General features: G+C 34.4%; 1 protein-coding gene across 2 annotated transcripts in view; it reads right to left on the minus strand.

Annotated features, from left to right (window-relative positions):
- Nucleotides 1-9943: 9943 nt before the first annotated feature.
- LOC138327354 (glycine receptor subunit alpha-3-like) overlaps nucleotides 9944-23996 on the minus strand; it is a 35543-nt gene continuing 21490 nt past the window's right edge. For both annotated transcript variants that reach the window (XM_069273389.1, XM_069273388.1), the window contains exons 3-8: nucleotides 15401-15468; nucleotides 14611-14837; nucleotides 12202-12284; nucleotides 11778-11912; nucleotides 11135-11499; nucleotides 9944-10912 (exon numbers count right to left, since the gene is read on the minus strand). In XM_069273389.1, coding sequence (XP_069129490.1) covers nucleotides 10733-10912; nucleotides 11135-11499; nucleotides 11778-11912; nucleotides 12202-12284; nucleotides 14611-14837; nucleotides 15401-15468 — 1058 coding nt within the window. In that variant the 3' untranslated portion in view covers nucleotides 9944-10732. The remainder of the gene's footprint in view (nucleotides 10913-11134; nucleotides 11500-11777; nucleotides 11913-12201; nucleotides 12285-14610; nucleotides 14838-15400; nucleotides 15469-23996) is intronic.

The raw sequence follows: 23996 nt of genomic DNA on the forward strand, positions 1-23996 counted from the left end.
TTCCATTAGGGATTTGTCCCGCAAAACAACACATATTTAATGGATATATGATTTGAAACGTTGCCATTGTCTGACATAGTATATGCACTTTCTCTAAAGTAGTTTTGTTAGGAAATGGAGAGGTATAAGGCAAAACAGACCCTAAACCTTAAAAAAAACATAAATTATGCACGTTTTGCTTTCAAACCGTCATGCAACACCTTAGTGTTACATTTTGTATCTGTCTGATATATCGCAATGTAAGTTCATTAAAGATGTACCTATTTACTTAGCTTATAATTACGATTACCTGTATTATTCTCTCTGATTGATTTTGTAACGTAGCGTACTCATATCTACCTGATTATACATATCAATTTCCATCTCACCATAGAATCCTGTGTAGATGTGTATCAGATACCTATTAAATAGTTACATTCTATATGTATATTGTACGTAAATGACACTGTCATTATATAGCTGTCTATATACTTATTTCATATCTGACGTAAGTTATAGTTATATCCGTCACCGTAAATGACGTTGTTATGCTTTGCTGATTTTCTCAATTTCCTGTTACATACTGATAATATTATATGATATAATCCGAACTGATATCACATTAATAATTACCGAAAATATATACAAACTGTACTTCGCCCATGTAATATTTTGGCTACCACTGTGGTGTGCTTTTCATTGTCATTATGTCATCATGAGGTCAGTAAATAATGATGTATGTTGTTGTAGTTATGTTATACAATTATCGACCTATTTTCAAGTGGATACGTTGAATACTCAACCCGAGTAAATGATACATCCCGAGGCCGGAGGTCGAGGGTTATATCATTTTCGAGGGTTGATATTCACGGTATTCACCTGAAAATAGGTCGATAACTGTTTTACTATATGACATTTACAGGGTATTAACCCGGCTCTTTAAAAAGACTTTACCACAATAAACAGAATGATATTTGCAAATGTTTATTCTACAAAAGTAGTTTATCTATTCCATGTAGTATATGGAAAATATGCAAATGCTTCTTGCTAATATTTTTGACTTGTAGAACCGGAATATTTTTTTCGCTGCATCGACTGCTCGTCTGGCATTCTTGAACGTTTTCCATTAATTGAATTTTGCAGTAGATCACCGTTGATCGCAGTAAACTTGCTGTCTTCCGCCATATGTGTTGTCGACTTTAATGACGATATTATCCCGACGTCATGGAATTAGGAAACTCCCGTTACGCTATATTTGGGTACTTGACGTCAAAAGTGAATATGACGTCACATCTAAAGAGACTTTCCCTCTACAGAGATTACTGGACTCTCGCGAGAGGTATTTGGACTGAGTACAGTAACCTCGCGTGTTTTCGCCGCCGGTTTTGGAATTGATATCGCAGTTGATGAATACTTTTGAGAAACGTATCGACCAATAAAAACACAGCAAAAACATCAGTCCTATAACGAAATAAAATTACCTTAAAATAGTGTTCAGTTCATATGAGATTTTATATTACTCTATAAAGTTTGGTTTTCTTTTGCATGCCAAGTTTCACAAAAATAAAAACGTCTAAAACTTGTTTTATAAAATCTCATATGAAACGAACACTCAAAAATCATATATGGTGTACAAACGAAATAGATTGAAACTCATGAAAAGAATAGAAACATGTGATAAAGTAAGCGTTTTATGTGCCATGGATGATACATTGAGCAGATTTTTATGAACAAAACAGAATTTCATATGTTTCCATAGCATTTCTTTATTATAATGTTATCTTTTTTTGTAATTGTAAAGATAATTCTAAAATAATGTTGATATTTCATTAACATACTCCATTTAACGTTGTATATTGACATAAAAATAAAAACTCTGGAAGTACACAGGAAGGTATAAACATTAGCCTGCTGCAGCCATTGATATTAGACAGGAGTTGATGTGACATCTTGTTAGAATGGTTACTCTGCTATTGTTTCATGTTGACCCATATAAACCAATTCATAAATATCTTAAAACCCTACTAAATATTTTAGCATTACATCTACGGGCGTCCTTTACATGTTAATTAATGTCTTTATGTTCATTATCTATAATTTCGAAAAGGCTCCACAATCTTAACTGTGTCTGGATCAATACCTTTTCGTTACGGTCAATGAAGCGTGAAAATTCATTTGTCTTCTTGAGGCAGGTTATATATTATTAAGAGAGCTGCCATTCATTATTCTAAAACTCATCTATGCTTATGTATGATTTACAACTCGTGATTCCATGTCGAGATTAAAAATTCTGAAAGATAGTAGAATATTATGTTTAATCATACAGCGATGTTAAGCGTATAATCCGACCAATAACTACGCTTGAGTTCTATCGAAATCAGTGAAGACATTCTCGTTGTTGCCAGAGATATTAACAACGCGAATCAATATTTCACAAACATTCAATATAACCATTTCTAAACAGAAATGGTGTACATTATCAGTCTACACGTCATCTTTAACTAAATGTTCCATATTTCCTGAACAGTGCTGTTTAATAATGAGTGAGATTTCAGCTTACACAAAGATAGAGAGTATGTCATGGTTCTGATTGGCGAAGTTATGAAATGAACCATTTTAAGATTCATATAAAATAGTAATTTATATCTTCATAGAAATACTTTATAAATGCCTATTGTCATTTTAATCTTGGTCAAGAAACGAAATAACATGTATTTTATTTGTAAAATACGTGATTTATGAGAGTGTTTGTTATTATCACTGCCATTTACCACTTCAGTCACATGCAATCAATGTAATTGTCTCCATCTATAAAAATCAAGGTTATTTGACAGACAATGATATACCCCGACATTCTCTTTTGTGTGAGTGAGTCAGTGGTATAGACGTGTGTAGCAACCTCCACAAGTATGTCTGGTACAAAGAGCGATAGACTTCGTTTGTGTACTTTTGTCTTATTACAGAGGAAATAGTGTCTCAAGAGGAATAATTGACCGTTTTTTCTACCAATTGAATGGATTGAATCGCCCATCATTCGGTAAACGCAATCTCCATAAAATGTGAATTCCGAGCCAGACAAAAACCTCAACCAAATAGCAGACATTTTTTCAGTTACCTTTTATAGGGATTGATCTGTCACGTCTTAGACTTCCATGTCACGATTACTGAACAGCTCCCAGTCAGGACTACTCCATTAGTCATAGCTAATTTGTCATCAGCTTTTGTTCATTATTGTAAAAGATTTGTGTCTCGACCTTCCTACACAGAACATATAAGATATTGTGAATATTGCTATGTTCACATTTTCCATTACTCCAGATCGGTAAAAAGCATTTCAAGTTCATAATTACTGTGGAAATCCATTCAGAAAAAGATCCTACTACAATGCGTCGTGTTATTCCACTGTCTGGCTATGTATAAAACCTAGCTAGAGGGTGTGACAACGAAATCACAACCCGAGGGGTAATTCATGAATGTCTACCCGAGGCTTGCGAGGGCTAGACATTCAGGAATTCCACCAAGGGATGTGATTTTGTTATCAAACCCTCATAGGGGTCTTTTACTCCCATACATAAAAGAAAAAAAGAAGAGTTGATAGCCTAAAAAGAAGCATTTTCACCGCGAAATAAACATGGTTCCGTCGTCTGCACGTCATTATTGATGTCGTCATCGACAATGCAGGCCACGGTCACACCGCATGAAGTCACGTATTTGTCAGGTTCAAAAGGTTAGCGCACGCAATCTGTCATAACCTAGGGGTTGACAGAGAAATCTCCAACGGCTAAAACCGACCACAAATTAGTGAATGGTGGGAGAAAAATGTATTTATATTCCACTAGTAGAATATGAACTTTTGAACTTAATTTCTACTCATAAAAGCCATACCATTACTATATGAATGATACAGATTTGTTGTTAACAGCGATCATTATTGTATCGAGATCACCTCCAGCCAAATGATCATATTTCTGGGGAAAGTGTTATATGATATTGATATAATGCTATTAATTCCAAAATCATGGAATTGTACATAGTAACCCTAGAAGACATCGCATATAATACTGAGGACCGAAATGTCACTGCGGGGTCAGCCAAATCTGATTGAATTTGAGTCACGTTACAGCTTTGTGTGCTGTTGATATTTTCTTGATTGTGAGATGTTTGTTAGAAAATAATTTGGTTAATTGGTTGGTTGGTTTGTTGCCTGGAATTGTATCTACATATAGAGTCATTGAAGGGCGTTCTTCTATGTAGGTAATGTCCTGTGAATGCGATTGTCTATGTTTTGGGAGGTTGCAGTTTATGAGTATCATGTCTCCTTGTAATAAAGGAGTTCTTGTCCTTTTTATAGTGCTATCTAACTGTAACATGTTACTAAAACCATGAACAGGAGGCATGCATGTAACTAAAATGTGGTGTACCGATAATTTAATTAAGTAATGTCTTAGAATACAGTGTTCAATCTGCATAAAAGATTATCTCCATACAACAATACATTACATGTTTTAGTCAAATACATTTGCTGTAACAGTTATCGAATTGTCTTGAACATGTCAGATATTACGACCAATTAAGTTCCCAAGATTGAGGTTGAGAAAACACCTTTTGTCCTTTTTATGTTGATAAGTAACTAATGAAACACGTCACAGTTAAACTATACACAGTTCTTTATAAACTTGATAACACAAAAATACGAATATAACCTACTTAATTATATTTCATAAAAACTGACAATAACAGAAAATGACAAAAAACAACATATATCCAAATGTTACATATTATGTTTATCATCCAGGGGAAGTTCTGAATAAACTGTTGTAAATATTCGGGGCTACATTTGGATTTTCATTTGGTGCCTATAACGCAATTGTATCCTATGCATCCGGCTATCGAAACTAAAATCGGGCTGTTGGAATCGTCTGTCCACTCATTTGGTAGATAATGACCTGCCCAGTTTATTACTGGACATGTGTGTTAAACCAAGGCCAGTGAGAAACAGGTGCTCTCTGAAGGAACGCCTAGTTAACAACAGTTGTTGTCTCTGAAGTTCGACTTATCTTACCCCGATAATGATATCAAGGAATCCTTTTGCTTTGTTCTTTTGTAATGTGAATAACAGGTCTGTTTGTCATAAAACTGTAAAAACAGAAATGGTGTTGTATTTGTACTTCATAGAGAATGGCAGAATTAAATCCGTTCACCGACTTAACGAAAGCCTTGTTATATTTATACAACTGTACTTAATGAAGGGTCTACGTAATACTGTAAGTGTACATATATTTTACAGTAAGTACCAAAAACATCTTTTTAGGTGACTGTGCAAAATAATTTCCCCTGATGGATCATTTTCCGTATGGTACAAACTTCTTGTTAGAGAAACGTTCAAGCTTATACATTTATCAACAACATTTTGAAATTGTTTATTTTGTTTTTCAATGTTATGCTATGACAATGCTTAGAAAGCATTTACAAAACACGAACTCATTGTCAGGCATACCGGAAAACGACTAAACTGTACAGGATATAATCACCAATAATAATATAACACATATGTGAATTGTCAGATTTACCTCCCTTTGTATACTTGCATCTTCAAAATGGCATACTTGTTGATATTGGACTGATACACGTCGGTTTTACAGGCAGTGCTAGTACCTGCCAATTACCAATAGACTTATTAGGATATTTTTAATTTACGTGCCCTGTGTTATTTAATTAAGATATTGAGGTAGTAATTGTAGGCTGTGAAACTAATAATATGAACAACGTTAGCACATTGTCGCCATCGACATTAGGGCTCCATACGCTGTGAAATTATTCAGTCAAGAACTCTCCCGACAATCCAAGGCAATAAATGGCCAAATTAGTCTGTTTTCGCCAATATCTTCATTTCTCCTGATGATGTCCGCGTCCAGTATTTCTTTAACGCGTTTGATTAAGTTACACATGTGTAACCTACAGACCAGCACCAGCTGTGGTCGACCATTACCAATACTTGATCACAGATGGCTATGTCACTTACAAAGACGGAGGATAAGTTCTGTACGGTAATGCGAAATAATTACACGAGGAGACTTGGAGTTTGGGTTTTTTTCTGATCGCCGTGTTTTGCAGTCGGAATGTTATTCGCCATTGCAGTTTCCTTTGATTTGATTCCAAAGTAAGGTCTATACAGTGTATACATTTATTGGTATTTGTGGAAATAACACTTAGGTTGGAAAGTAGAGTCTTAATAGAGTCCTTAAGAAGTTCTTATTAAACTGCAGCCTTGGTGGTTTAGTTGTAGGACGCTCAGCGCATTGATCATGCTGAAATGTCTCTGTAGAACGTCTCGGTAGAACCCGCCTTCGACATCCGCCTGTCTACAGATATATTGAACTCTCTCTCTTACTACAATAGAATCCCTAAGTGTGTCTTCCGGCTGGTATTTCTATTGTTGTTTTATATCGTGTGGATGTATTCATGTTCTGTGTCATGAAAATTTGACAATATCTTTTGCCTGTTGGAATATATTGTTGTTTCTATAGACAAAGAGGTTCCCAACGCGTGCCTGTTATTTATCATGCTTATTTAACACGAGTTAGTAAATTTTCTCTTGAAAAGGCGTGACTATTGTTTATCATGTTTATCAAACACGAATTAGTTAATTTTCAAATTTTGACCATTTTCTCGTCTTCATTCAGGGTAACTTACCAAAATACAAAATGTAGTGATATCTTTCCGCCATAGAATATAGTACCTAAATAGTGAGTTAATATTCTATTGTTGAATACTTTGAAATACCTGTTTAACATGTAAACAGTAAATACGATGATATTTATAAGAAAGTGAAAAGCAGCCCGAAGGGGAGAGCCAATCGGAATCAAGAGATCTTGGAGTTGACCAATCAGGGGCGCCGTAGATGTTTACACACTGGAATATGTAAACGTAAATGATAACCAAGTGCTATAGATTTAGCACCTGAGGATATGTAATTAATATACAAATACAAAATACATGTGAGGTAAAATGACCACAATCAACCTATAAAATCCATAAAATATGAATTTGTGAATATTTTTTTTTTATATTTAAGCATTGATGTCACTATTTTTTAATTTTATCGGGGTATGAAAAAAAATTGTTTGCAAACTGTGTGAATCCGCGTAGCGGATTCTCACAAAAGTTTGCAAACAATTTTTTTTCATAACCCGATAAAATTAAAAAATAGTGACATCAATACTTATAATTAATTTTATACTCTATTTGATAAAATGAAGTATGTTTAAATGTAACATTATAGTGGTTTTTCAAGGGATTCTTTTTTCCGAATCAATACGCAACGTCAATGTCTCTATTGTGACGTCACGTTAACGTCGGGGTTTCGCGCCATTCTCGGATTTTTTTTTTTCATAGTGGTATGCAAAAAAAATATTGGCCAATCAGAAAGCCAGATTTGGTATGAAAACAAAGAAAAATTAATTATAGACTCGTGGAATATGATATTGTTTTAGGAATGAGGTGTTTAGAAAGAGCAAGCGCTCTCTGCGACTATTATAGAAGTTCATGTCAGGTATTGTCAGTTAATATAAAATCACAGATAAAAGTGATGTTTACTGAACAACATGAAGTGATAAGGTCGTTTTGGTAATTCTGATTTTCTATTGAAATAGAAATAGAGACTTGATATGATAACGACCGTGAAACTCGCATATAGTCTTCCTAAACATCTTTAAGCGCTTGACCTCTGTACGATATTGTCTTGGGAGCTAGCGAAAGTAAACCTCGTGTTTATTATGACAGTATGTCGTAGATGGAGATACATGTACATACGTAGTTATCAAACAAATCGGGAAATGGAAATATAACAAAATAATAATGATCATGAAACAAACGCTGGTTTTATATAAAGAAAAAAGTTTTCAAAATACACAGGTTTGAAAAAAATAGAAAAATAACCTGCATCGATCGTTTGATTCAGCTAGTTCCACTCGTTACAAAAATAAGTGACATATTTCAATAACCTAAGACAATACGAACATACATTATAGCATAATTGTGTTGTATGAAGCTCATAGCCATCGATTACATACATTTGTATGTCTTAACCGTGAAATGAAACCTCTGGGAACAGTCTTGTGGAAGTCGTCAGTAAATTAGATCACCGGAAGTTACTGATCAGATCATCAATCACACCTCTAACCTAAGGACACTTGTGTGGGGTCGTCAGGAGGATCGATAACGGAGCACCGAAATCATTCACCACTAACCACCATAGTCATCAGACAATCTCATCACCCGCTTCACAATCAAAATTAGATTATCATTTCCGTGATATTTACTATTGAAGCCAACACTGTCTGTGTAGTACTCGCACCAAGGGTCAATTGTTTAACCAGTATCAATTAAGTAATATCAATGGTTGTTATCGTATTGTTCATGGTTTATTTACAGTGCCCTTATGTAATATTTGTTCTTAACTGGTAATGTTTATTACTTTTTGTTTCTTGATAAAAAAGGCAGATCGCCTCGAATTATGTACCCATACTGTTAATATCATGAAAACAAATATTATATTTATAAACGAGTCTAAGATTTTTATTTTTTATTTTTGCGAGCCTTGGCGTCAACATGTATTGTAAAACTCCAGCGGAGGCTGCCATTTTGTGACGTCCTCGGTATCTTGACGTCACATCATTGTTCCTGACGTTTTTTATTGTTCCTGTCTTGACGTCACAATAGATTTTCAGGCAAACAAAATAATATATAAAAGAAATATCTCCAACAACGTCCTGCAGTGGCTTTACAAACGTGATCTCCGCGTTGGGTGTTGGATATAAGGAGCTACTAAGTCAAAAATGAACAGCAGGGTAGGCCTCCTGACCTATATCTATCATAGAGTTCATAATCTGTTCTCATATCGAGGGGATTTAACCTGGCTCGAAACACTCTTGGACGACCCACTCTCCTTTTTTCGCGTTCGCGCGATCGGTTGATTAGGCTTATGATGTCCGCCATATCTAAGACTGATTTCGGACTTAAGTCTGCCTCGACGCAGTCTTAAGATTTAAGACCAAAAAATGACTTTAAACTTAACTTTTTTTTGGTGACCCCAAATTAAAGTCCGTTTCTAGACTTAAGTCAAAAATCTTAGTCTTGAGTCCAAAAAAAAGTAATTTGTTTCATAATCCTGGGGCTAGGTCATATTACACTAGTGACAAACGCAAAAATATAACACGGGTGAAATCACTGGATATCAGGCAGATTATGTTATGAATATAATATATCTGTAGAAAGAGTACGCAAGAAATGTCGTCTTTTTTATAGATAGATAGATAAATTGTTACATTATTTCACATATGTAGATTATAGATGGATATACAGTATATGAGAGTCAGAGTCATAACCAAGCAATGGATATGTGTCTGAGTCTTGTTACACATACTCTTTATACTGCCGATAGTATCGATAATATTTCTAGTCAGACACATCGTGTAAGGGTTGTTTGATATCCAGTCTCTCAATCAATGTTACATCTGGTTATCAAAAATAGGATATATCCCATTACAATATTAAACTTGATATGACAGCTAGTGTAGTCTTTAAGTAATTGATATGAAGATAGTCAGATAAATATGTTGTCCTCAGGGATATTGGTTTCATTCCATAGCATGGTTAGAATTCCAAACACACTTAATTAAGACACGGAGAAAGGCAATGGATCAGTTTTCCTTACCCTGGCAGTATCAATATCAATTTCTTCCTGAATAATTGCAGAAGTCAATGAACAATTGAGTCCAATTTAATTACGATGGGATAATATTGATAATTTTTGGTTTTTAATTTCTTTTCATTTAAATTTTCTTGGAATCAATATAAGTGGATGTAATGGCACAGTAATAGATATGAAATGTTAATTAGAATATGATGATGATGATGATGATGATGATGATGATGATGATATATATAACAACAGATTCAAATATCACTTGTATCGATAAAAAGTCTGGTTTATTTTTTAATAAAAACAATTGTTGTTATCAAGAGGTGTAATGTTGATAAAACGTTCCGTTCTTAAAGAACTAGTCATCATTATATATTAGAATACATAAGACATTACATTAAACAAGCAGGCTGTCAAACAGCTATTTAAAACAAATTTACGATCATGTCAGTAAAGTTATATTACTGTCATCTAGCGAAAAGTGTAAACACAGAACGCTATAAAAGTTTAGATAAAAAGAATCAATGTATTACATACATACATTGTATCAATCAAGTATCAATTAATTTTCTGTACAATCATGAGATAAAATCATTTCTGGTAACAAAGCATAAAGCATGGACGATCAGGCCAACATTCGACCAAAATGTCCACCTGATACATAAGTTAGTCTACTGTACCAACGAACCTAACCATACAAAAAATGATATCGTAAAATGGAACATCCATATACATACAGTACGAAATGGTGCTTCACTATTGATAAAAAAGTATGATGTTTCAGGTTTAAAAAAAACATTATTTACAAGACATTAGACGTTAAATAAAATATTTCATTCCTCACTAGTCGGCAGCCAAATTGGAAAGCACCAGGAACTCCATCCAATTACCGTAAAAACATTGCACAGGTATAGAATAATTCATCTTGGGACACACATCACCTTTACATCGTTCTATAAAATGTTTGAATCAATCGGAATGGCACAGAAGAGTAACAAGCGTTAAAAAAAACGTCGTCTGACAGGAAGTCAGGGGAGGCCGTGCAAATGTTTATGTGATGTGTGGGTCGCCGTCCGGGGCAAACGAATAGTAAATCCAAAATACCATGTTAAATATTAAAAATGAAAGAGGAAATAAAACGCGTGCCGTTTTGTCAATGTACCTTGCCCTTCTCTTTGGGTCATCACATTTCTTGAACAATCGGAATGAAGTCTTGCTTAGTGAACACTCCTGAAATGAGAAAAGTCAATTTGTTTCATGCATTTAAATAAACAATACACGTAAATATTTCACTTCCAAATTTTTGAACAAGTTATTTTTGACCCTTCTTATCACTTTTAGCATTCGGATAAACCTATAAATTTACTCAATAAGATATGGTTGTAATTGTCAATGAAATTGTATTTTTATTAACCATGCTTTGTTTTTAGATGATGTGAACATAAAACTTACAGAATTCTCTTCAACTGTTGTTTGGAGACATTTCTCCTTCTTCTTTCCTCGGAATGTCACATTTGCATATGCGAACTCTATCAATGCACCAAACACAAAGAAGAGACACGTGGCCATCCATACATCTATAGCCTTGACATAGGATACACGTGGCAACTGAGAACGTGCACCGGAACTCTGCGTTGTCATGGTAAGCACAGTGAGGACACCTAATGAAATCCGAGCTGGTGTCGAGTCAATGTCGATCCAAAACGAGACCCATGACAGAATGACGATAAGGATGCTGGGAACAAATATCTGTATGACGTAATATCCGGTATTTCTTTTCAATCGCACTCCAGCCTCCAAACAAGTAAAAATACCAGCTGTTGAAATCAAAACAAAACTATATAATTATTTATATTTACTTATTTCAGCATGTCATTAGAAGCATTTTAGATTAGAAAAAGTTTAGCTGTCAACTTCGCCATTATAATTACTTTGCTTTATACATAAACGCTTTTGGTCAAGTTTGAATCCTATAATACATGTATAAGGATAACTGCTATTGCTACTAATGTATTGTTATGGTTTTCAAAAATGTATGTGGTACAAACATTACCTAAAGTACAGTATATGACCATATCACGTGCGCCATTCTTACCTTCCCCGTAGTCTTTGTCACACCTGTCAAAGTATGGCGCAGATTCTATAAAGAACTGGGGGAGCTCCACTTCATTAATCTCCATTGCATTGGTCTGGTCCCATTGGAAAACAAGATTTTCTGTTGTGTAACCGTCTTTATAACAAGAGGAAAAAACACAAGTAATTCAGTTTTATTAGAATGTTACGCTATTTCTTTGCAAAATGCCGAAGTTATTTACATTGTTTAAAAGCCATAAAATCTAGACACCATTACTAAAAAGCTTTGTTTGATCCTTCCGACAACTATATTCCGATATTCTTAGAAAGTTAGTGTTTTGTAAACAAATGTGTTCGATAAAACAAAAATGGTAAATGTGTTTCGTCATCAGTACAAAAGTAGTATTTCCACTCATCCGCCGGTATATCAATGGTAAAATACTTACAACTCTCCATGTAGAAGGGACAGAACTGTGAGTCCAGGGGATACTTCTGTAGCTCCATGTGGCAGCTCAAGGTCATGCCAATCCTAGTAATATAAACTCAAGGTCATATCAATCCTAACAATATAAACTCAAGGTCATACCAATCCTAATAATTTAAACTCAAGGTCATACCAATCCTAATTATATAAACTCAAGGTCATACCAATCCTAATTATATAAACTCAAGGTCAAATCAATCCTAATAATATAAACTCAAGGTCAAATCAATCCTAATAATATAAACTCAAGGTCATACCAATCCTAATAATATAAACTCCAGGTCATACCAATCCTGATACTATAAACTCAAGGTCATACCAATCCTAATAATGTAAACTCAATGTCATATCAATCCTGATACTATAAACTCAAGATCATACAAATACTATAAACTCAAGATCATACCAATCCTAATGATATAAACTCAAGGTCATACCAATCCTAATAATATAAACTCAAGGTCATACCAATCCTAATAATATAAACTCAAGGTCATACCAATTCTAATAATATAAACTCAAGGTCATACCAATCCTGATAATATAAACTCAAGGTCATACCAATTCTAATAATATAAACTCAAGGTCATACCAATCCTGATAATATAAACTCAAGATCATACCAATACTATAAACTCAAGATCATACCAATCCTAATGATATAAACTCAAGGTCATACCAATCCTAATAATATAAACTCAAGGTCATACCAATCCTAATAATATAAACTCAAGGTCATACCAATCCTAATAATATAAACTCAAGGTCATACCAATCCTAATAATATAAACTCAAGGTCATACCAATCTAATAATAATATAAACTCAAGGTCATACCAATCCTGATACTATAAACTCAAGGTTATAGTTATTGATATATAAACCCAGATCATATCAATCCTACTATTATACACTCAAGGTCATACTGATCCTAATATAATACAAATCCAATGCCCAATCCTAAAATGTAAATATAAACTCAAGGTCATATAATCCTTATAATATAAACTCACGGTCATACCAACCCTAATAGCATAAGCTCAAGGTCATACAAATCTAATAAAATAAACTCAAGGTCATACCAATCCTGATACTATAAACTCAAGGTACCAATCCTAATGATATAAACTCAAGGTTATACTAATCGTAATGATATAAACTCAAGGTCATATAAACCCCAGATCATATAAATCCTAATGATATACACTCAAGGTCATACTGATCCTAATATAATACAAATCCAATGCCATACTAATCCTAACATGTAAAATATAAACTCAAGGTCATATTAATCCTTATAATATAAACTCACTGTCATACCAACCCTAATAGCATAAGCTCAAGGTCATACAAATCTAATAAAATAAACTCAAGGTCATACAAATCCTAATAATATAAACCCAAGGTCAAATCAATCCTAACAATATAAACTCAAGGTCATACCAATCCTAATAATATAAACTTAAGGTCATACCAATCCTAATGATATAAACTCAAGGTCATACCAATCCTAATGATATTTACTCAAGGTCATACCAATCCTAATAATATAAACTTAAGGTCATACCAATCCTAATGATATAAACTCAAGGTCATACCAATCCTAATGATATTTTACTCAAGGTCATACCAATTCTAATAAGATAAATAGTAATTAATATATATAATAATAGTTACATACGATATGCGAATCATTTAGCCTTGAATTATATTAGCCTTGACCAGTTCAGTAATTCAATTTATGTTTTAGTAGGTACAGTTAGTTACCAATAATAATCTTCAATTTCAGAGGATGGGAAATCAATTTGAACACCTAACTACAATTTCATTCAGGGTTAATTAAGAAATCACCTCTAACTGGTTTTATACGCAATCGCGCATATCAGCCTCCCACAGGCTAGAGTTACCTCCCTCCGTATAATTGATAGCGTAAGTCAGTCAATGCCTGCTTCCTACAGTCTCAAGGTGTACATATTCATCAATATTTTGCAGATAAAAATGAAATTGCCATCTGTTATTTGTTAACGCCTAATATATCTTAAAGTGTTAAAATAATTATATGGTTGGCTTGTGGCTTCCGATTATTGGTCTATCAGCTGTGATGGTATTGTTCCAGTCCTGGTACAGATGGTGTTTATTTCCCGTGGCGCCATTAAATGAAGAAGACATGTTTTAAATACTCATCATTATATATCCAGGTAAATAGCTTCTATTTCAAAACACAACATAGTTGTTATATAATTACTCCATACTATATAAGTATATAGATAAAATGTTCCATATGTTCCATACAACACGATTCAGTATTTAAGCTAAGCTGAATGATGTCACAAAACGATTTATTATTTTAGCTACACTTGACGATGTCTTACCTGGCACTATAAAACACGGTCCCGTTCTGGTACAGATGCATCAGTTTATTGGGTACAGTAATGGAATGTACTTTAGCCTCTTTTTCATTAGTAAAGATGGTGTCAGGGACCCAGACTTTGTCGATGAGTTTCTGGTCCAGCTCCAGACGTATGATGTCTGTCATGTTGGTGAACACCAATCGAGGGTCCGTCCATTTCTGACGTAAGAAAATGTCCACAGAAAAATCCTGGAAAACGAACAGTGAATTGAATATTGCGAAGAAAAGTAACCACTTGTTTATATTTTATATAGTTACTTGACCAATGTGTAACGCATATGTATGGTAGTGTGTGATTTGTGTGTACTAAGTTATATTAAAGAATACTCACTCTTCTGGGCTAGCTGGGTCTTATCTTAATTTATACTTTATTTTTAAATTGTTTTCTAGTTTTATGTGTAAGAGCAGCCACGCATATCTAACCTTTATTTGTTTCTGGATAAAATGTTTTGTTTGCGTCTTAAATTGGTATAAGTCAAATTCAACGTTGTATTTTACATTTCACGGGAAAAGACTTTCATGAAAAAAAAAAGAAAAAAAAAATAATTTGAATATTTTATTTCTAACAGACAAGCATATAAAGAGTATGATACAGTCGATGTGGACCCTAGATGAATTAATTCTATCCTAACCATTTATCATGTGTACGGAATATGACATGATATGTATCAAATTAGCGGTAATCAAACTGAGTATGTCAGAGTAAGCTGACCTCGGTATACTAGAGGTAATGGGTCCAGATCAATACCCACCATAGAAATCTCCCGGATGGAGTGGATACTCCGCACCAACAGCTGTATCGTCACATTGGTCGCCGTATCTAAAACACAGGACAAAGTCACATCTTAGTTATACACATAAACCCAAACTTATTTACAATCCTATCGTCACATTGGTCGCCGTATCTAAAACACAGGACAAAGGATCTTAGTTATACACATAAACCCAAACTTATTTACAATCCTATCTCACATTTGCGCCGTATCTAAAACACAGGACAAAGTTACATCTTAGTTATACACATAAACCCAAACTTATTTACAATCCTATCGTCACATTGGTCGCCGTATCTAAAACACAGGACAAAGTTACATCTTAGTTATACACATAAACCCAAACTTATTTACAATCCTATCGTCACATTGGTCGCCGTATCTAAAACACAGGACAAAGTTACATCTTAGTTATACACATAAACCCAAACTTATTTACAATCCTATCGTCACATTGGTCGCCGTATCTAAAACACAGGACAAAGTCACATCTTAGTTATACACATAAACCCAAACTTATTTACAATCCTATCATCACATTGGTCGTCCGTATCTAAAACACAGGACAAAGTCACATCTTAGTTATACACATAAACCCAAACTTATTTACAATCCTATCATCACATTGGTCGCCGTATCTAAAACACAGGACAAAGTTACATCTTAGTTATACACATAAACCCAAACTTATTTACAATCCTATCGTCACATTGGTCGCCGTATCTAAAACACAGGACAAAGTCACATCTTAGTTATACACATAAACCCAAACTTATTTACAATCCTATCGTCACATTGGTCGCCGTATCTAAAACACAGGACAAAGTTACATCTTAGTTATACACATAAACCCAAACTTATTTACAATCCTATCGTCACATTGGTCGCCGTATCTAAAACACAGGACAAAGTCACATCTTAGTTATACACATAAACCCAAACTTATTTACAATCCTATCGTCACATTGGTCGCCGTATCTAAAACACAGGACAAAGTCACATCTTAGTTATACACATAAACCCAAACTTATTTACAATCCTATCGTCACATTGGTCGCCGTATCTAAAACACAGGACAAAGTCACATCTTTAGTTACACATAAACCCAAACTTATTTACAATCCTATCGTCACATTGGTCGCCGTATCTAAAACACAGGACAAAGTCACATCTTAGTTATACACATAAACCCAAACTTATTTACAATCCTATCATCACATTGGTCGCCGTATCTAAAACACAGGACAAAGTTACATCTTAGTTATACACATAAACCCAAACTTATTTACAATCCTATCATCACATTGGTCGCCGTATCTAAAACACAGGACAAAGTCACATCTTAGTTATACACATAAACCCAAACTTATTTACAATCCTATCGTCACATTGGTCGCCGTATCTAAAACACAGGACAAAGTTAGATCTTAGTTATACTCATAAACCCAAACTTATTTACAATCCTATCGTCACATTGGTCGCCGTATCTAAAACACAGGACAAAGTCACATTTTAGTTATACACATAAACCCAAACTTATTTACAATCCTATCGTCACATTTGCCGCCGTATCTAAAACACAGGACAAAGTCACATCTTAGTTATACACATAAACCCAAACTTATTTACAATCCTATCGTCACATTGGTCGCCGTATCTAAAACACAGGACAAAGTTACATCTTAGTTATACACATAAACCCAAACTTATTTACAATCCTATCGTCACATTGGTCGCCGTATCTAAAACACAGGACAAAGTCACATCTTAGTTATACACATAAACCCAAACTTATTTACAATCCTATCGTCACATTGGTCGCCGTATCTAAAACACAGGACAAAGTCACATCTTAGTTATACACATAAACCCAAACTTATTTACAATCCTATCGTCACATTGGTCGCCGTATCTAAAACACAGGACAAAGTCACATTTTAGTTATACACATAAACCCAAACTTATTTACAATCCTATCGTCACATTTGTCGCCGTATCTAAAACACAGGACAAAGTACATCTTAGTTATACACATAAACCCAAACTTATTTACAATCCTATCGTCACATTGGTCGCCGTATCTAAAACACAGGACAAAGTTCACATCTTAGTTATACACATAAACCCAAACTTATTTACAATCCTATCGTCACATTGGTCGCCGTATCTAAAACACAGGACAAAGTTACATCTTAGTTATACACATAAACCCAAACTTATTTACAATCCTATCGTCACATTGGTCGCCGTATCTAAAACACAGGACAAAGTCACATTTTAGTTATACACATAAACCCAAACTTATTTACAATTTAAATCCTATCGTCACATTGGTCGCCGTATCTAAAGCACAGGACAAAGTTAGATCTTAATTATACACATAAACCCAAACTTATTTACAATCCTATCGTCACATTGGTCGCCGTATCTAAAACACAGGACAAATCCACATCTTAGTTATACACATAAACCCAAACTTATTTACAATCCTATCGTCACATTGGTCGCCGTATCTAAAACACAGGACAAAGTCACATCTTAGTTTATACACATTACAACCATCCACACAATTATTTACTTACAATCCTATCGTCACATTGGTCGCCGTATCTAAAACACAGGACAAAGTTACATCTTAGTTATACACATAAACCCAAACTTATTTACAATCCTATCGTCACATTGGTCGCCGTATCTAAAACACAGGACAAAGTCACATCTTAGTTATACACATAAACCCAAACTTATTTACAATTTAAATCCTATCATCACATTGGTCGCCGTATCTAAAACACAGGACAAAGTCACATCTTAGTTATACACATAAACCCAAACTTATTTACAATCCTATCGTCACATTGGTCGCCGTATCTAAAACACAGGACAAAGTCACATCTTAGTTATACACATAAACCCAAACTTATTTACAATCCTATCGTCACATTGGTCGCCGTATCTAAAACACAGGACAAAGTCACATCTTAGTTATACACATAAACCCAAACTTATTTACAATCCTATCGTCACATTGGTCGCCGTATCTAAAACACAGGACAAAGTCACATCTTAGTTATACACATAAACCCAAACTTATTTACAATCCTATCATCACATTGGTCGCCGTATCTAAAACACAGGACAAATCCACATCTTAGTTATACACATAAACCCAAACTTATTTACAATCCTATCGTCACATTGGTCGCCGTATCTAAAACACAGGACAAAGTCACATCTTAGTTATACACATAAACCCAAACTTATTTACAATCCTATCATCACATTGGTCGCCGTATCTAAAACACAGGACAAAGTTAGATCTTAGTTATACACATAAACCCAAACTTATTTACAATCCTATCGTCACATTGGTCGCCGTATCTAAAACACAGGACAAATCCACATCTTAGTTATACACATAAACCCAAACTTATTTACAATCCTATCGTCACATTGGTCGCCGTATCTAAAACACAGGACAAAGTTACATCTTAGTTATACACATAAACCCAAACTTATTTACAATCCTATCGTCACATTGGTCGCCGTATCTAAAACACAGGACAAAGTCACATTTTAGTTATACACATAAACCCAAACTTATTTACAATCCTATCGTCACATTGGTCGCCGTATCTAAAACACAGGACAAAGTTCACATCTTAGTTATACACATAAACCCAAACTTATTTACAATCCTATCGTCACATTGGTCGCCGTATCTAAAACACAGGACAAAGTTACATCTTAGTTATACACATAAACCCAAACTTATTTACAATCCTATCGTCACATTGGTCGCCGTATCTAAAACACAGGACAAAGTCACATCTTAGTTATACACATAAACCCAAACTTATTTACAATCCTATCGTCACATTGGTCGCCGTATCTAAAACACAGGACAAAGTCACATCTTAGTTATACACATAAACCCAAACTTATTTACAATCCTATCGTCACATTGGTCGCCGTATCTAAAACACAGGACAAAGTCACATCTTAGTTATACACATAAACCCAAACTTATTTACAATCCTATCCACATTGTCGCCGTATCTAAAACACAGGACAAATACATTATACACATAAACCCAAACTTATTTACAATCCTATCGTCACATTGGTCGCCGTATCTAAAACACAGGACAAAGTTAGATCTTAGTTATACTCATAAACCCAAACTTATTTACAATCCTATCGTCACATTGGTCGCCGTATCTAAAACACAGGACAAAGTCACATCTTAGTTATACACATAAACCCAAACTTATTTACAATCCTATCGTCACATTGGTCGCCGTATCTAAAACACAGGACAAATCCACATCTTAGTTATACACATAAACCCAAACTTATTTACAATCCTATCATCACATTGGTCGCCGTATCTAAAACACAGGACAAAGTCACATCTTAGTTATACACATAAACCCAAACTTATTTACAATCCTATCATCACATTGGTCGCCGTATCTAAAACACAGGACAAAGTCACATCTTAGTTATACACATAAACCCAAACTTATTTACAATCCTATCATCACATTGGTCGCCGTATCTAAAACACAGGACAAAGTCACATCTTAGTTATACACATAAACCCAAACTTATTTACAATCCTATCATCACATTGGTCGCCGTATCTAAAACACAGGACAAAGTCACATCTTAGTTATACACATAAACCCAAACTTATTTACAATCCTATCGTCACATTGGTCGCCGTATCTAAAACACAGGACAAATCCACATCTTAGTTATACACATAAACCCAAACTTATTTACAATCCTATCATCACATTGGTCGCCGTATCTAAAACACAGGACAAATCCACATCTTAGTTATACACATAAACCCAAACTTATTTACAATCCTATCGTCACATTGGTCGCCGTATCTAAAACACAGGACAAAGTTACATCTTAGTTATACACATAAACCCAAACTTATTTACAATCCTATCATCACATTGGTCGCCGTATCTAAAACACAGGACAAAGTCACATCTTAGTTATACACATAAACCCAAACTTATTTACAATCCTATCGTCACATTGGTCGCCGTATCTAAAACACAGGACAAAGTTCACATCTTAGTTATACACATAAACCCAAACTTATTTACAATCCTATCGTCACATTGGTCGCCGTATCTAAAACACAGGACAAAGTCACATCTTAGTTATACACATAAACCCAAACTTATTTACAATCCTATCGTCACATTGGTCGCCGTATCTAAAACACAGGACAAAGTCACATCTTAGTTATACACATAAACCCAAACTTATTTACAATCCTATCGTCACATTGGTCGCCGTATCTAAAACACAGGACAAAGTCACATCTTAGTTATACACATAAACCCAAACTTATTTACAATCCTATCGTCACATTGGTCGCCGTATCTAAAACACAGGACAAAGTCACATCTTAGTTATACACATAAACCCAAACTTATTTACAATCCTATCGTCACATTGGTCGCCGTATCTAAAACACAGGACAAAGTTACATCTTAGTTATACACATAAACCCAAACTTATTTACAATCCTATCGTCACATTGGTCGTCCATATCTAAAACACAGGACAAATCCACATCTTAGTTATACACATAAACCCAAACTTATTTACAATCCTATCATCACATTGGTCGTCCGTATCTAAAACACAGGACAAATCACATCTTAGTTATACCATAAACCCAAACTTATTTACATCCTATCATCACATTGGTCGCGTATCTAAACACATTCAGAAAGCGACATCTTTATTAACTATTCTAAAAATTGATAAATATCTGAGTTTTGCGTATTTTTCTTGATTATTGTTTCTCAGTTATTCTGTAACAAAACAAGAGCTGTTGGAGACAGCAAAGCTCGCCTATTCAGAAGAAGTTGATGTTGAAGTATTTACTATTTAAACATGGAAATATGACAAATTAACAGACTCAAAAAAACCCCTAAAGGGCCCCAAATTGGTTGTATTATCATTTTCAGCATCCATACACATTAGGAAAATAAAATCAAAACATTTATAATAACTTAAGCTTAAACAATAGACAAACTAGAAACTTGCTCAAAAACTTTAACATGGAAATATGACAAATTAACAGACTCAAAAAAACCCTAAAGGGCCCCTAATTGTTGTTATTATCACGTTCAGCATCCATACACATTAGGAAAATAAAATCATAAACATTTATGATGACTTAAGCTTAAACAATTGACGAAACAGAAACTTGCTCAAAAACTTTAACGTGAAATGGGACGCCAACGCTGACGCCGACGCCGACGCCGGGGCGACAACATTAGCTCCCCCTATTCTTCGAATAGGCGAGCTAAAAAGAGTGTCATTCATAAAGCTGTTCTGGTTGTAGATGTTTCAATTACAGAGAAGCGTTTGAAAATGAGACATCGTTACATTAGTCGTTTAATACGTTCATGTGTAATATCAGGAAAACAAATGTTCATCATTGTCAAAATAAAGAATATGATGTGTTATCTATAGCCATAAGTCATCAATGTTGTCAACAACACGATCAGTTTCTATCCGGTTCTTATACGTTGAGTAGTTTTAGCAATAATTCAATTAAATATGGTCGTTTTCACAATATTGCATTTGCTTCTCTTTCCTGAAATTAAGAAACATTTTGGGGGATAGAGGGAATTTGTCTTGATCTTGGTAATACATTCTTGTTTTCAAACAATTATTAGGCAAAGAATATCATTTATGCCTGTTATTGAATATATTTTGTAAAAACATCTCAAAAATAATTGCTAAGATTTATCAAACCTTGGGCCACGTAATACCTACTTATAGTTGTAATGTTTAAGTGGAAAACAGTTATCTATAATATCATATGCGTGCGACTAAGTCTCCAGACGGTCTATTTAACATTTACGCACTGGAATCTTTTAAGCCCTGCAAACTGTTTCTAACGACATAGCGTATAAACAGGTTGTCTGGATCCAAGAGATACCTATTCAGAAATAAGCTACAGATGTAGAGATTATCATCAGACTTAAGTCTTCGTCAACACTGTTTACGCGATTAGTAATGGAATGTCGTTATACTACTTTTACAAAATTAGCTTAGCAGATGTATTTAGGGAATGTTAATGGTTATTCTTTCTTATTCTATTACACTTCACATGTGATTTTTTGTGTCAGTTTTATTTATAGCTAATAAATCTGAAAATGTTTTATTCCGACAAATAACTTCCCACACTACAAGTGTTCAATATGTCTACTGATATTACGCCATGCTTGTTACCGAGATAAATAAATAAACACAGGAAGAAAAGAAATCTCTGTATGTCTAATCACTAAACTGTATTAAAAAGTAAAACGTTCTTTTCCATTTTCCTTTTTATAAAAATCTCTGGTCGGAAGTAATTTGATGAAAACATGCTGACTTTTTTCATTCTTGATTGGTGATCGTCAATGCATTGATAGATTGCCTAAGAGGTTGTTTTTGAGTCAATGTTAGTGTTGTTGTTTTGATATTTAAAAGACCATCAGGTATAATAGTAATTAAACTTCACATGAGGATGGATGCATTAATCTGTTTTCTTATTTACGAATTGAATAGACGTTCCTAAATGCTTATTCAGTGATGTACTTGTTATTGGTTTCAACAATAAAAAAATTTCAGATCTATCAAATTTTAATGCATGATATGTCTATATCAAATTCTACAATCAGCTCAATCATATATCATTCCCGAGACACATGTAAAGTCGTCATATAATATATTTTCTTTATTAAGCACATATGAAACCTATATCAATCACCATTACAGAAAAATTCTACTTATAATGAGATGACAAGTCACGCTAGAATCTGATTGACCAATGTAAGTTTCCATTTATGACGATCTCCTTGTAACAGGAGATGGTGTACAAGACAAGGCATTGTCTCAATACTGCCTGTCCATTACCTTACTGGGTCATGATAATCACGGATATGATGGATTGAGTTATCGTCATGGAAATCAGGTCAATCGAGATACAGAGTAATCTTCAAGGTCAAGGTCAATCACCGGGGACACATGAATCACCCGAAGGAGAGCCAGAAATATAGTTAAAACAAGGAAAAAGTACCATACGACAGCGACAAAGTGTGCTTTGGGACTAGAAAGAGCAATGGAAGTCAAAATGGGGTCAGAATAAACAATTGTGCCATTATATAAATTCGTTTTCGATATTCCGAATGATATGATCAGTACAAATGGATTTAACAACAGTTCCGATCGTAACTCGATCAATCCATCCTAATGAAATGTGAGTGGTGACATACATTCCAATAACATTACCGTGTATCGTATATTTGACTGTAATGTCAGGCAGTTTGTCGCTGTCAAACCTCCCCCGATTCTAGTACACTCCACAAACCACAAGGGACAAATCAATAGTAACTTACCGACCAAAATCCGTCCTGATCGGGACACGTGTTTCTATTAAGTTCCACTGATATTGGTCTCTTAGGAACCGTTAACTAGGCCGGCGCGTGCGTGTGACACATTTATATCATTGTCGGAAAATACAATTTGTAGAACGGGTAACAAG

Source organism: Argopecten irradians, chromosome 7 (genome assembly GCF_041381155.1).
Source record: "Argopecten irradians isolate NY chromosome 7, Ai_NY, whole genome shotgun sequence".
In the NCBI taxonomy this organism is placed as follows: Eukaryota; Metazoa; Mollusca; class Bivalvia; order Pectinida; family Pectinidae; genus Argopecten; species Argopecten irradians.